Source organism: Lagopus leucura, unplaced genomic scaffold (assembly GCF_019238085.1).
Source record: "Lagopus leucura isolate 7727_CA_CO unplaced genomic scaffold, USGS_WTPT01 Super-Scaffold_100018, whole genome shotgun sequence".
In the NCBI taxonomy this organism is placed as follows: domain Eukaryota; kingdom Metazoa; phylum Chordata; class Aves; order Galliformes; family Phasianidae; genus Lagopus; species Lagopus leucura.
In genome coordinates, this window is record NW_024962272.1 from 85,879 (window position 1) to 106,632 (window position 20,754).

The window sequence follows — 20,754 nt, forward strand, 5'->3', positions numbered from 1 at the left end:
GACAAACACCAGCCTGCAATAAAAAAAAAAACACACGCACGACGAGCAGAAAGGAGCAATATTTAATTACCGACTCTCGAGGCACGGCCCCGCAAGCGGGACCACGTCTCATCCCGCACGGCAGCGCCGCGCGCACATTGGTCCCAGCGGCGGCGCGGGGCGGGGCGGGGCGGCCGCGCGGTTCCCCGGGCACCACCCCTTCCTCCCTCCCACCGGCCCGTCCGCCACCGTCCCGGCGCCCCGCCCCGCCCCCTGCCCTTTGCCCCCTGCTGTCCCAGCGCTTCCTGTTCACAACCACGTGGGCGCGCCGGGCGCCGCGGGGCAGTGCGGTGGCATGGCGGGCGGCGGTGGTAGCGCGCAGTGCCTCAGCTTCGCGGGGTGCAACTTCCTACGGCAGCGGCTGGTGCTGTCCACGCTCAGCGGTCGGCCGCTGAAAATCCGCAAGATCCGCGCCAAAGAGGAGGACCCCGGTCTCCGCGGTGAGCGAGGCGCCGGCAGAGTCCCTAAGGGTGCGGGTGGAGAGAGTGGCGGAGCCGAGCGTCTAACCGGGCGCTGCCACGGAGGGCGAAGCCACCCGCTGCTCGGCCCGCCGCTGAGGAGGGATCCGGACGGCGAGGGCCGGGTGTTGGCCGCGGGACGTGCCCGCTGCGTGCCCGAGCGGGATCACTTGAGGGCCCGGGTGAGGATCCCTGTCCTGGGAGCCCGCAGCCGTTTGGGGAGCCCCGCGGCAGGCAGCCCTTTGCTCCCATGCGGAGCCCTCGTCCCCAGAATGGATACTGGCGGTGCACGGGGGCACGATGGGGCGCGGAACGGCTGTGTTCTGAATTGCATTTGGGGTTGTGTTCAGTTGTGGGCGTTCCTCTTTGGTAGGTGTGTCAGCGTTTGGGCGTTGGTAATCCAACGTGCAGTTCACTCAGATTGTTGTGACCGGAGCGTTTGCTGTGAAAGCCTTCTGAACTCCGAGGGCCTAATGTGCTCACGAGGATGCACTCCGGAAAAAGTCCTGTCGCTGCTGTGTGAACTTTCCCTCCATGATAACTGTCATGGTTCTATGTTTTTTTTTTTATGTTCTTGTTTTTTTGTTTTTGGGTTTCAGTATTCCACATCAAAACATCATGCAGTGTACAGGGCATTAAAGTGCCCCAATTCCAAGTACCTATCCCTGTACATTACAGCAGTTACGGGATCTGGCCCTTCCGGGTGGGGGGGGCGCTCTCTTGCTGCCTGGCAGTGGGTGCTGGAGGGTGCTTTCCTGGCCGTTCCAAGCTTTTCAGGTTTGACTCGGTCCCGGGAACTCTCTCTCTCTCATCTTGTCTGATTTATTCATCTCAATTTCAATTAAATTGTATATATTGTGTTATCTTGTATTCCGATATTATAGTAAAATAAGTTTTCCTCCATAGATTGTTGCCATTGCTCTTTTCCTCCCTTCCTTCCTTCCTTCCCATTTTTTGTGGGACTGGGGTGGGGGGGGGAGGGCAGAGGCCTGTCGCCCCTGTCACGGACATAGATTGATCTGATCAACTCCGTGACAATAACGGAGAGCAGGACCAGCACTGTGTGATATATTGACACACTGCAATTTCTGCAAATAGCTCTTTCCTTTCTTTACTGTATCCAAACAGCTTGAACAGAAGGAAGACGGATCACTGGTTGGGAAGCAACAGAGATCAGGATCAGGAAGTCCTGCCAGTCACTGACATGGGCATGTGCACTTGGTCCTTGAAACTGGCTGGGTTCTGAACTCTGCATAAATTCAAGCTCTCCTTTGTGTTAAGCCTATGCCAGCCCAGGATCTTGGAATACTTCAGTATAAGCACTCACTTAAGATATGCTTGTGCTTTCCCATGTCTTTCGGCAGGAACCCATACACACAGGAGAAACCAATTAGCACCACACAAGCTTCTGTAATATAGACTGTAAGCAAAAAGAGAGAATCACAGAATGGCTCAGGTTGGAAGGGTCCTCAAGGATCATAAATCTCCAACCCCCCTGCTACACGCAGGGCCACCAACCTCTCCATTTAATACTAGACCAGGCTGCCCAGGGCCCCATTCGGTCTGGCCTTGAACATCTCCAGGGATGGGGCATCCACAACCTCTCTGGGCAGCCTGTTCCAGCACCTCACCACTCTCTCTGTAAAGAATTTCACTCTGACAGAGAACCTAAATCTTCCCTCCCTCAACTTAGAACTATTTTCCCCTGTCCTGCCGTTATCAACCCTTTCAAAGAGTTGATTCTCCTCCGTGTTCTCCCTTTAGGTGTTGAAAAGCTGCAATGAGGTCACCCTGCAGCCTTCTTTTCTCCAGGCTGAACAAGCCCAGCTCCCTCAGCCTGTCTTCATAGGGGAGGTGTTCCAGCCCCCTGATCATCTTTGTGGCTCTCCTCTGGACCCTCTCCAACCACTCCCTGTCTTTCTTGTACTGGGGGACATCAACTCCAGAGATGTGATGGGAAGAATTAAGTTTTTGTAGTCTTAGCACTGCAATTGATAGTTTTGAAAATGGAAAACTGGAATATCTCCAGGTGGAAAACTGGAATATCTCCAGATAGCTCGTGGTTCCCATGCTTCAGTAGTGCTTCACATCTGAATAGCAGTTCTAAACTATGTTACAGAGGATAGTGGGAAGCTGTCATTAGCTTGTTGTACTTGGGGTTTTACGTGGAGTTCTTTTGGCTAGGATTTGTACGTACATGCAAACATTACCTTTATTGTAAGCAAAATGTAACTTATCAACAGCTTTATCCTGGGCTTGGGTGATCAGATGCATCAGCTTCTATCATTTGCTCTTCATTTGCTTAATGCAAAGGAAAATGTTTAAGTCTGGTATGCTGAAGTTTCTTGCTGTTTTCAGGAGTAAATTTAAGTAACTATAAGATTATTTCTTTGTTCTATTCCTCAGACTTTGAAGCATGTTTTATTCGCCTTATTGACAAAGTGACAAATGGCTCTAGGATTGAGATAAACCAAACAGGTGAGGTCTGTTTTCTCTTCTTCCTCTGTTGCAGTCTTCCAGGCTCTATTACTTGAAGTAAAAATTGCAGCTTGACAGGTAGGTGTTTAGATAGCATTGACTCCATGAATTAGATGTTACTAAGCACAGAAGCTTTTTAGTAAAGAAATACATATAAGATCACGCATCTTCAGAGTGCAGTGCACTGAAGCTGAGGGTAATATTTTGTTTAATATGTAGGATCTCCTAGCAGAGGAAAGTAACTGAACCAAGCCAGTACTTGCCAAGTCATGTTCCTAACAGGAGTTACAGTTACTTTGATCAAGAAGCATCCCATGTAGTAATCTCAGTTGTGTAGATTATGTGTAGATTTTCAGGACTGGTTTGTCAGTAAAGTGGATAATATGTCACTGGATATACTGAGACAGGTTTTCAACAGAGCATAATTTCATTCTATCTTCTTTAAAAGATAGTTGCTTTTAAAGATTGTTGTTTAAAAGATAGTTGCTTGTTTCAGCATTTTGGGGATAGTTAGAGTTTCTTAATTTTGGAGGAGGGCAGGAAGGAGGAGAAATGATGTACAAAACAGTCATCTGCCTTGACCCATTTATTTACTGTGGTCTTTGAAGTAGTGTGGTGGTAGTGCTGCCAGTTTTCTATAAAATCTGCTTTCCCTGGTTGTAAAGTGTCTTTATGCTGCAGTAATGGCTATCATGCTGACATTGCTTTAATTTTCTTTTTTTCCTCACTGGCTTCTTTCCCAGGTACTACCTTGTATTATCAGCCTGGTCTTCTATATGGGGGCTCACTGGAACATGACTGCAGCCCTAGCCGCAGTATTGGCTACTACTTAGAAAGTCTACTCTGTTTGGCACCCTTCATGAAACATCCACTGAAGATTGTCCTGAGGGGAGTAACAAATGATCGAGTAGATCCTTCGGTAAGTAATAAAATGTAAGTACTGGAGGAGGATTCTTTCTTTCTAAATAAAGATTAGGAAGAAGTCTATAAAGTATACTGTGTTTTTTTGTGATCTTTTACAGCATGCAGTATTACTGCATCTGCCAACAAGCTGTCTAGATAAAACTACTGAACTGTACTGAACTGTTCCATTTTTGCTCTCCACATTACATTCGATATTCCACTCTTTGACTTCTGTTCTATACTGCTTCTGTTTTCTCATTTGGAAACTCTCTAAATGTCATGTGAGGCCCTTCCACTAATTCATTTCTCCCACAGTTAGGGAAAAGTTTACATCCCATTACGTACTGATTTGCTATAAAAAGAAGAAATTGTCTATAAAAGTTGGCTGTGACAAAGAAGGAATCTTCAATCCTTTTAGAATCATAGAATGGCTTATATTGGAAGGGATATTAAAGGTCATCTGATTCTAATTGCCCTGCCATGGGCAGGGTTGCCAACCACAGCCCCATCCAGCCTGGTTTTGAACACCAGAGATGAAGCATCCACAGCCTCTCTGGACAGCATCTTCCAGTGCCTCAACATCTTCTTAAGTAAAACATTTCTTCTTAATATCTAACCTAAATCTACCCTCTTACAGTTAAAGCCGTTCTACCTTGTCCTGTCACTATCAGATTGTGTAAAATGTTGGTTTACCTCTTCCTTATAAGCTCCCATTAGGCATTTGGAGGCTGCAGCGAGGTCTTTCTGCAGCCTTCTCTACTCCAGGCTGGACAAGCCCAATTTCCTCAACTTGTCTTCATAGGAGAGGTGCTCCAGCCCTTAGATCATCATCATGGAATTCCTCTGGACCCTCTTCACATCCTTTCTGTACTGGCGGTCCCAGATTTCCAGGTGGGGCCTTACCAGTGCAGCACATAGGAGCAGGATCGCCTCTCTCCCTCTGTGGTCCCCCTGTCTTGATGAAGCCCAGGGTATTATGGGCCTTCTGGGCTGCAAGAGCATGCAGTTGGTGCATGTCCAGTTTTTTGTCCAGAAGACCTGCAAGTCCTCTGCAGGGCTGCTCTCAATGAGTTCTTCTCCCAGACTGTACTTGTATCTGAGATTGCCTTGACCCAAGTACAACATTTTGCACTTGGCCTTGTTAACCTCAGTAGATTCTCACATGCCCACTTCTCAAGCATGTGCAGGCCCGTCTGGATGGTATCCCTCCCTTCTATTGTGTCAGCTGCACCACTCAGCTTTATGTTGTGTGCAGACTTTTTAAGGATGCACTCAATCCCACTGTCTGCGTCATTTATGATAAAGATGTAGAGTGCTGGTCCCAAGATGGACCCTTGGAGGACATCATTTCTGATCCCATTCCATAGAGCCACTGATAACAACCCTCTGGCTATGAGCATCCAACCAACTCTTTATCCACTAGTAGTCCAGCCTTCAAATCCACCTCTCTCTCCAATTTAGAGACAAGGATCTGGTGTGGGTCCATGTCAAAGGCTTTGCACAAGTCCAGATAGATGGCATCAGTTGCCCTTCCTTGGTCCACCAATGTCATCACTCCACTTAGAAGACCACTGGACTGGTCAAGCATGATCTGCCGTTGGTGAAGCCACACTGGCTGTCTCAGATGTCGTCTTCATCTTACATGTGTACATGAGGATCTGCGGCGTTATATTCCCAGACAGAAAGCTCACAGGTCTAGTTCTCTGCATCCTGCTTTTTGCCTTTCTTAAACATGAGAGTGGTGTTTCCCTTTTTCCAGTCACCAGGGACTTCGCTTAACAGCCATGATTTGTCAGATATGTTGGGGAGAGGATTGGCAACCACATAAGCCAGTAGTTCCTTCAGAACCCTAGGGTGCATGTCATCTGGCCCAGTACATTTGTACTCATCCAATCTCTTCAGGTGATCTCAGACTTGCTCTGCTCTTACACTGGGAGGGATTTTGCTCCTCTGCTTTAGAAGCTCAGGGACATGAGAAGCATGAGAACCTTGACTTTCCGTGAAAACTGAAGCAGAGAACTCATTAAGTACTTCAGCATTCTCTGTATCTGTATCTGAGAAGGCTAGCAGTCCTGTTTCTTTTATCAGAGGGAGTATACTCGCCTTTGCCTGTTTCTTCTGCCTAACATATCTAATGAATCCTTTCTTGTTTTCACATTCCTTGCCAAGTTCAAGTCCATCTACACCTTGGCTTTCCTGCCTCCATCCCTAGTGCATCCTTCTGCACTTTTTCCGCTTGTCCAAGGGGAAGAATGGAGGGAAAACCAGTGTTAATACTTCGTGACTAGTTTAAGATGAACAAGGCATTTTTCCTCTCATTCTTCATGTATGTGCCTCTCTAGTTCACATTCATAGATATGAAAGGCAAGGCACCTGCTCACCTGTGTTGGAGGTTATGTTGTCTGTTCGGTTGGATTTTGAAGTTTAGCTTAGTTTGTAAGAAGGATATTGTATTTTGTTAACATATGTCTATTTTGAAGTTATGTTAACTCTGTAAGAGATATTCTTGTCTACATCTGTCATCTGTGGGTAAATGGGCAAATTCAGATCTACACATATGACAACTTACATACAGATTTAAACATGATTGCTGATGTACTATCCATTTTGAGCTCAAAAAAATAAGGTGGTTCTGCCAGCCTCTCATCCCTATCTCCTGCTTTCAGCCATGCACTGTTGTTGATTCCAATGCTGCAGACACTTTTCAGGGCCTTCGCTAAGCCAGTTCCCTAACTAACTGGCAAAATAGCTGACATTCCCTGCATTTTCTCAAGGAGGAATCCAGAAGTGAAGTGGGAAGTGAGAGAAGTAGAGTCTCTGCCTTATGGTAGCAGTGAGCAGTTAGGCTGACCCAGGGGCATTCTGAAATCTACTGTCATCCCTGAGCTCACTACTTTTACAGCTGTGAAGTTACTTTCAAAAATATTTGTTGGATGCAATAGCTGTGCTGTGGGTTTGAAGTTACTCTTTGCAGGACTTCCTTTGGTCAGAAGGACATAGGTAACATAGTAATCTCCTGCAGCGGGGAGTGGAAGTGGTTGAGGGAAGAGGAAAGGTATTGCTGAAGAATGGCTTGTGGAAGGAAAACTTTCAGCTGAGTTCATTGAGTCATAGATCAGGCTGGTTGGTGGGGTAGAAGTATAGATTTGTTTGTTTACATACACTGATATTCCACCCATGGCATGCAATGAAGAGCATTTTGGCAACTGGTGTCTGTAGTGATAACTGTGCAAACAGTGATCAGGAGGATACTGTGGCTTCTGGAATACAGGATAATGTGCACTTGTGCAGGTTGGGAGTGGCAACATTAGTGTGATACGTCCAAAATGAGTGAGAGGGATAATGCTCTGTTAGGAAGAGATCTCCACGTGGCTTCAGAATACTAGCCTGAACCATTCACTGGCAGCGTGTGTTTAAATTACGTTTTTTTTTTTGTGACCACAGGTGAGACTTGACCCTGAACAGTTTGCGGGACCATTTGTATGGGACTGACATGCATAGCTGATGTAGTTTTGAGTTTCTCTGTATAGACAGTACAGGGAGGATGGGAGGGATATCTTTCTAAGGCCCCTTTTTGACAGGAGTGGTAGCAGCATGCAGCTCCTCACTCCTGTATTTCCATTTCCTTCTCTCCAGTGCTGTTACTGTGACAGATTCAGAGTGCTACAGTTGGTTTGTCTGTAACTGTTCTTAATGGTTGAGTTTACAAACATTATGTCATGGGACTTTCCACAGAAATGACTTTTCTGATGGCTTGAGACTGGTATGTAAAGTTTGGGCTTGGGAATGATGAACTTCAGTGTTAATCAGAATTAAGCAGTTGTAATTCCAGGAAAGCAAAAGTTTTTCCTACTAACTCCTCTCACCTTTTTTTTTTTAATTTGCTGAACTCTGGTGCATTGCACACAATATAGGTCCAGTCACCAAATGTAATGTGTGTATGGCAGGGGTAAACAGCTCTGCTGTTCTGTGCAGAGCTAATAACTATAGGAAGGGAACAAGCACATACCAATATGTCTTTTTTTTTTGCACCTTTTGCTAGCTAAGGGATTCTGCATGTCACTAGAAGGTTTTTAAAGATTTTTCTTTTAGTTACTGTCAACTTCTTTAAAGGAAAAGGTTCATCAACTAATGAACAAGCAATTTGGATGTAGCAACTTGTTGGCATTTGTGGTGTGGTATGCCCTCAGTTGTATGATGCTATTGTTGTGGTACAACTTGGTATTGTGTTGTTTGCTGCAGAGATGGAATAACATCCTTCCAAGGGGAACTGAAAGGTAGTTTTATGATTGAGTGATAGGCAAGATCCTGGAAAATAGGGTTTTGAATCTCAGTTCTGCTGTTGTCTTCACTTTCAGTTAAGTAATCACCACTTCTGCATGATCTCATCCTTCTCTTAATCAGAATAGTCTTTTCCACTATTCACATACTGCCAGTTATCTTCTCTGCTGAGGCTGTAAATCTGGAACAGAGACAGTCTGTTACTGTGCATTTGTACCTGATAGGTATCATGTCTGGACTTCTCTGGGGACAAAACACTGCAACAAGTCTTGAAACTTTTGGGAACAACCAAACCAGACTTAAGATTGAACCAGCTTTCAGCGTTTCCTTAACAGTCTTCTTCCAGGCAAGTTTTAATCCAAAGAATTGCAAAAGTGGATATGGAGGAGAAGAAGGGAGTTTCCATCTATGCAGTAAAGCTTTTCTTTTTTCAATGGTATGTGCATTTTTAGAAGAGAAAGGGAGAAATATTTTTAACCTTACTCAAACCAGACTGGTATGTTGAAATTTAATCACCTGTGCCAGCAGTATTCACATGTGTTGATGGGTGTCCATATGCGTGTTATTAGAGGATTTTCCTTCAAAAGTCAAATCAGTGAAATTAGTGAATACTGCTGAGGGGCAGAATTAAGGTAGTAAGGGGCTGTACCATGTGCTTCTTAAATACATAAATCTCTGTTTTACAGATCTTTTATGAAGACATTAAAATACTGATACATACTTGCTATCATTGAAAGCAACTCAAAATCTCTCTCAAGTATGGTGACCAGCAAAGTTTGGAAAATGAGAACTGTAGCAACTCGGGTGGCTCTAGCAGGTTGTTTTCAGTACTTTCACAGGGCTTGCACTGTCTGCAAAGCAGAGACATGAAACTCAGGGGTCAACAATTCTTGCTGAAACCATGGAAAGAAGGATGCTTTATTTGTGCATCTTCACAGTGCTGTGTACAGTGAACCTGTTTCTTTCTCCACCTGAATTTTAGTTCCTCTTTGGTCACGCTGTCCTGGTCCTGTCTTTCCCAAGTTTGTCTTGCATGATTTGCTATTGCTCTGCTTAAATCAGTTTTGTCACATTTAGTGCTAAAGTTTCAGTGGAAAAAAGACATCAGACAGTCATTGTGGTCTTAGTTTAGTGAAACAGAAGGAGCAGTGGCATGGAAAATCTAGCTGAGACCTACTTCTAGTGAGTAGGTGGCTCCAAGGGAAGTGAATGATTTTTCATTCGCTTTAGACTCTTCTAGTTACCTAGAAGCTTCTGTTTCCAGAAACAGATGAGAAGTTCTTGACAAAAGAGTAAGGTTGCTCCTTGCCAGTTCAAGGGGCTGCTCTAAAATATGCTCTTGGAATCATCATATATTTCAGTTGTCAGAATTTTTTCATAACAGCATAAGATTATTTTTTTTTTTTGTAACCACATTCAGAGAAACAAGTGAGCAGTTCTAGCTGAACCATAACAGAAGTCAGACTAAGGAAGAAATCCTGAATAAGAAATTTCCATCTCCATAGTTTGCTGTTGTAAATTTTGTAAGTAGTGAAATCGTGTGATAATTTAAGAGTAAATGAAGCCCTCTGCCTTCCTATGCCTGCCCACAGAGTGCCTACCACAGGGAAGCTTCATCCTTGTTAGACATCTCATATGACTTTTAAGTTACTGACTTTTGTAATTTCAATAAAGGGTCTGCTTTTAAAACTATGTGTTCTGTAGGTTGATGTCCTTAAGGCAACGGCTCTACCACTGCTGAAAAAATTTGGAATTGATGGTGAAAGTCTGGAAATCAAGGTATGAGAGTATGTTTCTTTCTTTCTAAATGTACATGGGAACAATGCTTTCAGCTGCTTCATGGGACTATGTGCTTGCTTTCCTCTTCTGTCTCTAGCAGATATCTGTTACTATCTAAATAATATATATTATTATATAATAGTATTTGTCTTGTTCATGGTATGTCTCAAATAGCATAGTACACATATAGTGGTTGAAGGTCTGTAGTAGAATAGAGATGCAAAGGCTGTATGTAGAGAGGGTGACAAATGCAAGTGACCTTTCTGAGTCTTGGGGATCTTTGCAAATTAAAAAACCTTTCTGCTTTCTTGTTCCTGTTCACTTAATGTAATTTCTTCTTCTTTACTCCTGTTCTTCCTGCCCCCTGCTTAGGGCTAGGAGGTAATAATTCAATCTTTTGTCTCCTTTACCAGCAAAGGTACTGGATCTGTATTTGGTTAAGGTTTATTTCCCATTTGGAATATATAGTATATAGTAAAGAAACATTTCTGTAAAGACTACTTTTTACAGACATAATAAATTTGTGTGTAGAATAGGCTCAAGAGTAGAAACTATAATGTTTCTAACTAGAAAAGACTTATTTAAAATGTATGAAAGCCTAGAATCTACTTTTAGTCTTTGCTCCTCTTTGACTTCACGGTTTCTCCCCTCATCCTACCAGTGGCCCAGGATCTGTTGCAACATTGCTGACACAGAATCATAGAATCACCAAGGTTGGAAAAGACCTAAAAGATCACCCAGTCCAACCGTTCACCTATTCCCAATAGCTCCTACTAAACCATGTCCCTCAACACAACATGCAGTCTTTCCTTGAACACCCCCAGGGTCGGTGATTCCACCACCTCCCTGGGCAGTCCATTCCAGTGCCTGACCACCCTTTCTGGAAAGTAATAATTCCTGATGTCCAGCCTGAATCTCCCCTGCCGTAGCTTGAAACCATTCCCTCTGGTCCTATCACTAATGACACGAGAGAAGAGGCCGACCCCCAGCTCACTACAACCTCCCTTCAGGAAGTTATAGAGAGCAATGAGGTCTCCCCTGAGCCTCCTCTTCTCCAGGCTGAACATTCCCAGCTCCTTCAGCCTCTCCTCATATGGCCTGTGTTCCAGACCCCTCACCAGCTTTGTTGCCCTCCTTTGAACACGTTCCAGGGCCTCAATATCTTTCTTGCAGTGAGGGGCCCAAAACTGGACACAGTACTCGAGGTGCGGCCTCACTAGTGCTGAATATAGGGGAACAATCACCTCTCTGCTCCTGCTGGCAACACTGTTTCTGGTGCGAGACAGTTCTTGGCCACCTGGGCACACTGTCGGCTCATGTTCAGCCGAGCATCAATCAATACCCCCAGGTCCATTTCCTCTACGCAGTCCTCCAGCCACACCGCCCCAAGCCTGTAGCGTCGCCTGGGGTTGTTGTGGCCGAAGTGCAGGACCCGGCATTTGGCCTTGTTGAAACTCATCCCATTGGCTCCAGCCCAGCTCTCCAGCCTGTCCAGATCCCTTTGTATGGCCTCGCTACCCCCAGGCAGATCCACACTTCCAGCCAATTTGGTGTCATCTACGAATTTACTGAGGGTGCACTTGATGCCCTCATCCAGGTCATCAATAAAGATATTGAAGAGGACAGGCCCCAGCACCGACCCCTGGGGAACACCACTCACGACTGGTCGCCAGCTGGATTTGACTCCATTCACCACCACTCTCTGTGCCCGGCCCTCCAGCCAGCTCCTTACCCAGCCAAGAGTGTACCCATCCAAGCCTCTGGCTGCCAGCTTCTGCAGGAGAATGCTGTGGGAGACAGTGTCAAAGGCTTTGCTGAAGTCTAGGTAGACCACATCAACAGCCTTTCCCTCATCCACCAGATGGGTCACTAGATCATAGAAGGAGATCAGGTTGGTCAAACAGGACCTGCCCTTCATGAACTCATGCTGGCTAGGCCTGATCCCCCGGTCACCCTGCACATGCCGCATGATCTCCCTCAAGACGATCTGCTCCATAACCTTCCCTGGCACCGAGGTCAGGCTAACAGGCCTGTAGTTCCCCGGATCCTCCTTACGACCTTTCTTATAAATGGGAGTCACATTGGCAAGCCCCCAGTCTTCTGGGACCTCACCAGTCAACAAGGAGCGCTGACAGATGATGGAAAGCAGCTCGGCTATCACCTCCGCCAGTTCCCTCAGCACTCTCGGGTGGATCTCATCTGGCCCCATCGACTTGTGACAGTCCAGTTGGAGCAGTAGGTCTCTGACTGTTTCTTTCAGAATCACAGGGGGGTTAGTGTGCTCCCCAGCCGAGATTACCAGGTCAGAGAGAGGGGTATCCTGAGGATAACTGGTCTGACTTTTAAAGACAGACGTAAAGAAGGCATTCAGAACCTCCGCCTTTTCCTTATCCTCAGTGGTCACATTCCCAGCCTCATCCAGCAAAGAGTGGATATTCTCCTTTGTCCTCCTCTTACTGTTAATGTATTTATAAAAGAGTTTCTTATTCCTTTTCACACCAGCGGCTAGGTTAAATTCAAGCTGGGCTTTTGCCTTTCTGATTTCACCTCTACACATCCTAACAACTTCCCTGTATTCATTTTGAGTGGCCTGTCCCTCTTTCCACAGGCGGTAGATTCTCTTTTTCTCCCAGAGCCTCAGGAATAGCTCCCTATTCATCCATGCCGGTCTTCTTCCCCGCCGGCTCATTTTGCAGCTCAGGGGGACTGCCTGCTCCTGCGCCCTTAAGACTTCCTCCTTGAAGAGCAACCAGCTCTCTTGGACCCCTTTAATCGCTAAGACTGAATGCCAGGGGACTCCTCCTATTAGTCTCTTGAACAATTCAAAGTCCGCCCTCCTGAAGTCCAAGGTAGCAGTTTTACTATTCCCCCTTCAAGCTGCAAACATGAATCGAGACATCATCAGGCTCTGCCTGGATGGTGTGACAGAAGTCCTGGTCTCCAGTTCCCAGCTGTCATATCTATCTAGTCTCTGTCCCTGGGAGTGTTCCCAGTGCTCAGAGTTGGGACTGCCCCCTGGTCTGCCCTGCTTCTTGGGTGGAATGTTGGGATCAGCATGGGATGGAGAGGCTTTCAAAAAAGAAGGGAATTTGTTCATTTTGATTCCCACGTAAGCATGTTAAGCAACAAAAAGATAACACTTTCTTCAGCAGTGAGATAGATATTTAATGGTAGTGAACTAGTGTTGCCTCCCTGGTAAATATTGTAGGGTTTTGGGTTTTTTTTGCCTCATTGTCTTTGTTTTTGGTAGTGGTATATTTTTTCTTCTTTGTTGGAAATCCATGCCTACTGCATTTGAAATGAGAGAAACAAGGGGGTGGGGGGCAGGGAGAAGTAAAAGAAACCATTTCTTGCTTATAGGTTTGGTGGAAAAAAATCTGTTTCTGCCTTTAGGATGTCTTTTTCTTACTTGTGTTTACTTACTGATAATGACATTATATTTTAAGTGAAATTAAATCTATCATGTCTGATTGAATATATGGATGCCTACCTGTGCGACCTGGTCATGGAACCTGCTTTGGCAGGGTGGTTGGACTCAATCTCTGGAGGTCCCTTCCAACCCCTACAATTCTGTGATTCTGTGATATATTCTTTGTGTTCTTTGCAACCTGTTTTCTTATTATTTTCAGATCAGCCGGAGAGGAATGCCTCCAAAAGGAGGTGGGGAGATATTATTTGCTTGCCCAGTGAGAAAGGTCTTGCAGCCTATTCAGTTCACTGACCCAGGCAAAATCAAGCGCATCAGAGGAACTGCGTATCCTTCCCTTACATTCCTTTTAAACAAGTGCTTTTAAGGGAAAAAAGTAAGTCAACTAATTTGAAATCCCAACATCATACCTGTGTTGCTGAGTATACATGCAGATAACACAGGGCCGCTTTTCATGGAGTGAGAACACAGATTCCACCAGCATGTCTCAAAAGCACTGTGTTCAGAACACTGTTGTTCAAAAAGTATCAGTAAACAAGTAAATGAAAAGTGCTGTTATATTTTAGATCTAAAATATTTTCAATAGCAAGAAATTCCTTCTTGTATGTAGCAGCACTAATAAGAATGTTACCTTGTCGTAATCCGGTAGGAACAAATGTAGTTTTCCTATACATTGAATATTTGGCATCTTGGTTGTTAATGAGCAGAGTGCAGAGTGTTGAATGGGAGCATAAAATAATTTGTTTTACACCTCACTGCACATACATGAACTGATCTTTTTGTTGGCTTACCAGAAGCAATTTGATAGCTCTTTGCCTGCAACAATGCCATTGGAGTGGGAAGTAGTGAGGGATTTACTCCCTCTCAAAGAAAAGGGCATAATATATAATATTTTTTCTGTTGTCCTCTATTTTTGGCTTGTTACCTCCATGGTATATGTTATGAACCTACTGTTATTATAAGAAGACGCAGAAATCCCTTATAGGCAGCATATACTAAATGTTATAATTGATGAGCTTCAGCTCTCTTGAGCATTGTCCAGCTTGTAGTTTGAATGTAGTCTAGATTTGATCACTCACAAGAAAAGCAGGAATTGGGGCTGGTTTCCTGCTCTAGACACATTTCTGCTTTTATCTTATGTCATGCTGTCATAGATGTATGCAAGAATGGGATGCTTTGACCTCTATTCCAACTGCATGTTTGGATGAGTGCAGCACTGCCAAGTGAGAGCAGCTTTACTGTGTGCATGAGCTGTAGAAGAAGAAAGGATGCAACTCAGTGTGCTTGTAGTGGCTGTTTTCATGGTTTTCCATGAAGAAAGTCATTCTATTTTGTCCTCTTCAGCTCTATAATATATAGTTCTGTCCTCTGTTTCTATGTGAAAGGGGAAGCAGTGGCTTTGTGACATCTTTCCAGCTTGACTGTAAAACACAATACTACCCTGTGCCACTTTCAGTGGATTTGGTTATTGTATGTGAACAATTGGATTTTTTTTCTCAGAGGTAAAAGTTTGCCTAGTAAGTCAAGTGTAAAGAACCAACAGAAGACATTTTCTGACTTTCTAGAATGTGCTATCAGCAAGTATGATATCCTGTCCTCTCAGCAGAATAGTCCTGCTTCACTGACATATGGGTTTACCCATCCTGCTTTATTGCAGACTTGCCTACAGCCTTGGGCCAGTGCACCTGTAAACTTAGCAGGAATAAAAGGAAGCCTGAAAAGGACCCCCAGTGGGTAGTTGTTGTCATTGATTCCTCACTTCCTGCTGTTTGCTGTTTTGAGACTTGGACCTTCAGACAAGTGCATTCACTGCCCTCCATCCCTTCTCCAATACTGTGGGCTGACACTGGAACTCCTCAAAACAGACTTCTGAAATAGAGCGGTGATAAGTCTTTTTTTGGGGATGTGACACCAAGTGAGAAGTGATCCTATTTTAGCCTGATCACTAAGTGATCATTCAAGCCAGTAGAAAACAAAATGTTTAGAAACAGAAGTCCTTGGATCTTTCACGTGTGCTTTTTTGATCCTTCAAGACGCTTCTGAACAGATCTGTTTACTTACTGCTGGGAATCTTGTGTTGCAATAACTTCTTGTAATCATCTAAAACGTTGAGTGCACTAACTTCAGAATGATCAGTTCTCTTTATTGTTTACCAGTTTCACCCTTAAGATCTTGAAGTTTTTCATCTGCCTACTCCACAAGAGCAGACAATAGAAATTTGTAGAAGATAAAGTTCCCCTCAGGTAGCAGGATAATGGTTTCTCTGTGTTGCCAGGTGTAAGTATAAGCAGGTGGCTGCTTAAATGCAGAGCATGAGTGTATTAGTTGAGGTGGAATTTTGAGTACAGATGTTCTTAGCTGTTTGAATATCTCTTGAGAAAACTACTGAAGTAGCACCTGAGTAAAAGGGCACAAAGGATGTGCAGAAAGATGATGATTTCTTCCTTGGAATGGTTATCTTTGAATGCTGAGTGACTAGAGCACTAGAGACTTTAAATTCATCAAAGCATTGCAAAAGAGCAGGAAATAGCAAAGTTTTAGCCTTCTAAATTTTTTTTCTTTTGTAAAACTTTTGTTTTATTTTCAGTTCTCCAATTTCTCCCACTTTAAGGTGGAAGGAAAGGATTTCTTGCTATTAGTTCAGAATAATTTTGCCCACCAACATCTTTTCCTAGGATATGAATAGCAGACTATCCAGGATGATAGAATAGCAAGATAAAATTATTGAAGGACATCTCTAAGTCCACTTTTTACCTCGCAGTAATAGTCGGTGTTTCTGTAGATGTTCTGTGTATCTCAACTCAAGATATATCAGTGAAAAGACTGTAGAAAGCACTTAAGTACATGATCTGTATGTACAGGCTTTGCTGGGAAAATGAGCTTACATTCATGGATGGATTATCCTGTTTGACCAATCTAGTTGCCTTTTATGGTGGTATAACTGCATCATTGGACAAGGGAAGAGCCACTGATGCCATCTATCTGGACTTCATTAATGTCTTTGACACAGTGCCCCACAACATCCTTCTCTTCAAATTGGAAAGATATGGATTTCATGGGCAGACTGTTCAATGGGCAAAGAACTGGCTCCAGGATCAAATCCAGAGAGTGGTGGTCAAACTCAATGTCTGGATGGAGATCAGTGACAAGAGGTGTCTCACACAGATCAGTGCTGGGACTGATACTCTTTAATGCTTTATCAGTGACATTGACAGTGAGGTTGAGTGCACCCTCAGAAAGTCTGTGGATGGCACCAAGCTGTGGATGCAGTTGAAACACCTGAGGGTTGGGATGCCATCTACAGGAATCTAAACAGGCTTTAGCAGTGGGCCCAAGTGAACCTCATGAGATTCAGCAAAGCCAAGTGCAAGGTCTTACACTGGGTAAAGCCAACCTGCACTACCAATACAAGCTGAGGCATGAAAGAATTGAGCACAGCCCTGCTGAAAAGCACTTGTGGGTACTGGTGGATGGCAAGTTGGGCATGAGCCAGCAATGCACCCTTGCAGCCCAGAAAGCCAACTGTATCCTGGGCTGCACTAAAAGAAGTGTGGCCTGCAGGTTGGGAGAGGTGATCCTGCACCTCTACTCTGCGCTGGTGAGGCCTCACCTGGAATACTGCGCCCAGATTTGGAGTCCTCAGTGCAGGAGGGACGTGAACCTGTTGGAGAGCCTCCAGAGAAAAGCCAGAGAAATGACTGAAGGAATGGAACACCTTCCCTGTGGGGACAGATTGAGTGAGCTGGGGCTATTCAGCCTGAAGAAGAAAAGGCTCTGATAGCAGCCTTTCAGTATCTAAAGGCGAGCTAGAGGAAAGAAAGGGACAGACTCTTCAGCATTGTCAGTGGTATTAGGACAAGGGGGAATGATTTTGTACTAAAAGAGGGGAGTTTTGGGTTGGATATAAGGAAAAAGTATTTTGCAGTGAGAGTGAAGAGGGACTGAAGAGGTTAACCAGAGATGTCAAGGAAGCCCAATCCCTGGAGACATTTAAGACTAGGCTGGACCTGTCTCTGAGCAATCTAACCTAGCAGTACATGTCCTTGTTCACTGCGGGGAAGTTGGACTACATGACCTTTAAAGGTCCCTTCCAACTCTTAAGGATTCTACGTGTAGGACAAAACTACATTTTTTGAAAGAGTACATTGGGACTTCTTGACTATTTTTGCCAGTCTCTTAATTATTTTTCATTATCACAGTTCCTTAGCTCAGAAATACAGATATTCTGTCAGAGTGTCTCCACAGATGGCAAACAGAATGGTGGAATCTGCAAGGAGTGTCCTGAATAAATTCCTCCCAGATATTTATATCTACACAGACCATATGAAAGGGGTCAGCTCTGGAAAGTGAGTATCCAGTATTTACAGGAACAAGAAATGTAGGTGTATATATTTTTTTGCCTGCTAGCGTATTCTGATCTGTAATTTTACTGAGCTGTAAGCCATTATTTTCTATTTCTGACATTAAATAAATATTCCGTATAGGGGAAAAAAAAAAAAAAAAAAAAAAAAAAAAAAAGGAATGAATCACTATTTTTACTCAATGCTGTGATAGAAATACTGTATTTTTCTTAAACTATCAATGTAATTTATCATTACTGCCACTAAAGGTAACCTGAGCTCTATTCTGTTTTAAGCCTGTTTACAGAATCACAGAAGTGAGTGCAGAATGCACTGATGTGATATGAAAACTAATGTTTGAATTTTACTCTAGACTATCTGATGGAAATGGTAGTACTAAGGTTGGAACCTGAATGTTTTCTAAACTATGTTATTCTCTGCTTTACTTGTGACATAAACAACTGTTCTCTCAACAGCAAACTAATGTTTCAAATTTCCTTAGAGACTGAGTTTTACTCAATGCTGTGATAGAAATACTGTATTTTTCTTAAACTATCAATGTAATTTATCATTACTGCCACTAAAGGTAACCTGAGCTCTGTTCTGTTTTAAGCCTGTTTACAGAATCACAGAAGTGAGTGCAGAATGCACTGATGTGATATGAAAACTAGTGTTTGAATTTTACTCTAGACTATCTGATGGAAATGGTAATACTAAGGTTGGAACCTGAATGTTTTCTAAACTATGTTATTCTCTGCTTTACTTGTGACATAAACAGCTGTTCTCTCAACAGCATACTAATGTTTCAAATTTCCTTGGAGATTTGCTGGCCGGCAGAACACAGAAGTGATGCTCATGATTCAGACAATTTTATTGACATTAGTCAGTAACACTATCTGCTTGTCACTTCTTTGAAGTTGGAGATTGGGATAATTAATTTGTATGTCATCTTCCTGTATATTCAGTTCCCAGCGTGCATGCTTTTTTTTTATTGTTTCTGTTCTTGGAAATACCATCTTTGAGATAACTTGTTAGCTTCATGAGTCTACACATCTGAAAATTGTTAACTAATTCTAGAGTCTCTTTCCTGATTTCTCTATCATATTTAATATTCCATGTTAGTAAGTCTTGTTGGTGCAGATAGTTAACAATAATGAAAATTTTGAAACCTTTTTTTCTGAGGGAGTAAGTTTTTGTTGTTGTGGTGGTTTTGGGTTGTGTGATTGTTTTTTTCATATCTACCAATAATGTGGAAAATTCAGGTGAATTAAGGCAGCACCAATGTATTTTCTGCTTCCATGATTAGCCCATGTAGAAAAATAAATAATTGCATGGGAAGAAAAGGTGAGTTCCCCTTTTCACACTGCTGGTGCATGTTAATCTCTACTGCTGCTTTGCTACCATATTCAGCATAAGTATGGTGCCAGCACAGTCCCATTTTGGCAAAGCTTTTTGTCTTACTAGCTTCCTATTGCTTCTACATGTGTAGACAGGATAAGGAAGGAAAGCAACGCATCTAATTTCCATTGCGGTCTCTGTTCAATGAAGAGTTAAAACAGCAAGGACTATTTCAGCACACGTTTGCCCAGGCTAGACAAAGCCCTGATTTCCGAATGTAGGGTGTTGTACCCCATCCCTCGCACAGTGCCAAAGCTTCAGGAAGTAGATTTGAGCATTTTCTGACATCTGTGATGTCTCTCTGAACAAAAACGTTCTGAATTTTCTGAATTTACAACATAGTGTTCATCTTTGCAGATGTTTCCTAACACTTTGCACATGCACAAGACACTAGATGATTTTGTTTTGGCAGTTTGTCACATGCTACTGAAGGCTAACAAATCTGCCACAGGATATAGTTATTATTACTGTCCAAATTATAGCCCCTAAGAAGCAACATCTTTTGACTCTCGGTGTCTAAATCTTTCTTTCAGAGGAAAGGGGGAAGAGAAAAACATCTTTAGCATAACTTCTGTGTTGCTGAGCAAGTACCAGTAGTTAAATATGGGTGGGAACCTCCAGTATCTGTTCATTCCCTTCCTACTTAAATGCATCTGGCAGAACTGTTCTTTTCTGACACTGGGACAGTTTGTCTGTACTGGCATTTAGGCTTTGTTTTTGTGGTTTGTTGATATTGGTGATGTTCCTTACCATTTTTGGTGAATGGAGGTTTTTTTATTAAAAAGTTTGGGTATCGGAGGCAGTATGAGTCCATAACTGTGGGAAATGCTGTATGTAGAGAAAAGTCAACCTTATTTTGAATGGCTAGCTGTTGGTGTTCTTCCAGAACATAAAAATACAAGGATCTTACACTACTTTTTTTCTAGTTATAACTTTTTGACTTCTCAGCTGTACACTACCATCTGTTACTTTCTTTTAGCAAAAGTATTTTTTAACACTGATAAAAGCATTTTTGTAGGATGCTAAGCTCTGAGAAAAATGCATAGGTTGCTCCAAAGTGATGCCTCCTATTTATTTACAAGGAAACTGCAATAGATACAAAGAGCACAATAACACTGTTTGACAGAGCAGATTCTCAGCTACAAAGCAGTAGTTTGCAACGTAGTCACTACCACTAACCAGCTTATGCAGTTTATTTGATCAGTGCATTTCATTTTGTGGTATGACAGCTGTGCATGGGCATCCAGAATGTGACTTGTCTTTCATACCGCTGTCACCACTGCTAGTTGGAACTGGATGAGCTACAAGGTCCATTCCAAACCAAGCAATTCTGTGATTCTATGTTTCTATGAAATGCAAGTATTGTAATTTTTTTTTTTTTAATTCGCTGGTACTGTAGCTATTCTTTCTGTATATTGAAGCTTCCATGCTAAAAGGTGGATCGCTAAAGAAAGTTTTGTACTTGAATCTTACAGAGAAGAAACTCAAGGTACTTCAGAAAATTTCAAAGATTAATTAGTAAATGAGATTTTTATTTTTTTTTTAATAGAAAGTTTTTAATAGAAAATGCTATTTCTGCATTGGCTTTAATTTCTTTCTTTTTCTTTCTTTTCTTTTCTTTTCTTTTCTTTTCTTTTCTTTTCTTTTCTTT

At 43.1% G+C, this 20,754-nt stretch overlaps 1 protein-coding gene across 1 annotated transcript in view; it reads left to right on the plus strand.

The window, feature by feature from the left end:
* Positions 1-314: 314 nt before the first annotated feature.
* RCL1 (RNA terminal phosphate cyclase like 1) overlaps positions 315-20,754 on the plus strand; it is a 32,428-nt gene continuing 11,988 nt past the window's right edge. Inside the window, exons 1-6 of the mRNA XM_042877492.1 lie at positions 315-479; positions 2,904-2,975; positions 3,719-3,894; positions 9,864-9,938; positions 13,568-13,692; positions 17,586-17,711. Coding sequence (XP_042733426.1) covers positions 335-479; positions 2,904-2,975; positions 3,719-3,894; positions 9,864-9,938; positions 13,568-13,692; positions 17,586-17,711 — 719 coding nt within the window. The 5' untranslated portion in view covers positions 315-334. The remainder of the gene's footprint in view (positions 480-2,903; positions 2,976-3,718; positions 3,895-9,863; positions 9,939-13,567; positions 13,693-17,585; positions 17,712-20,754) is intronic.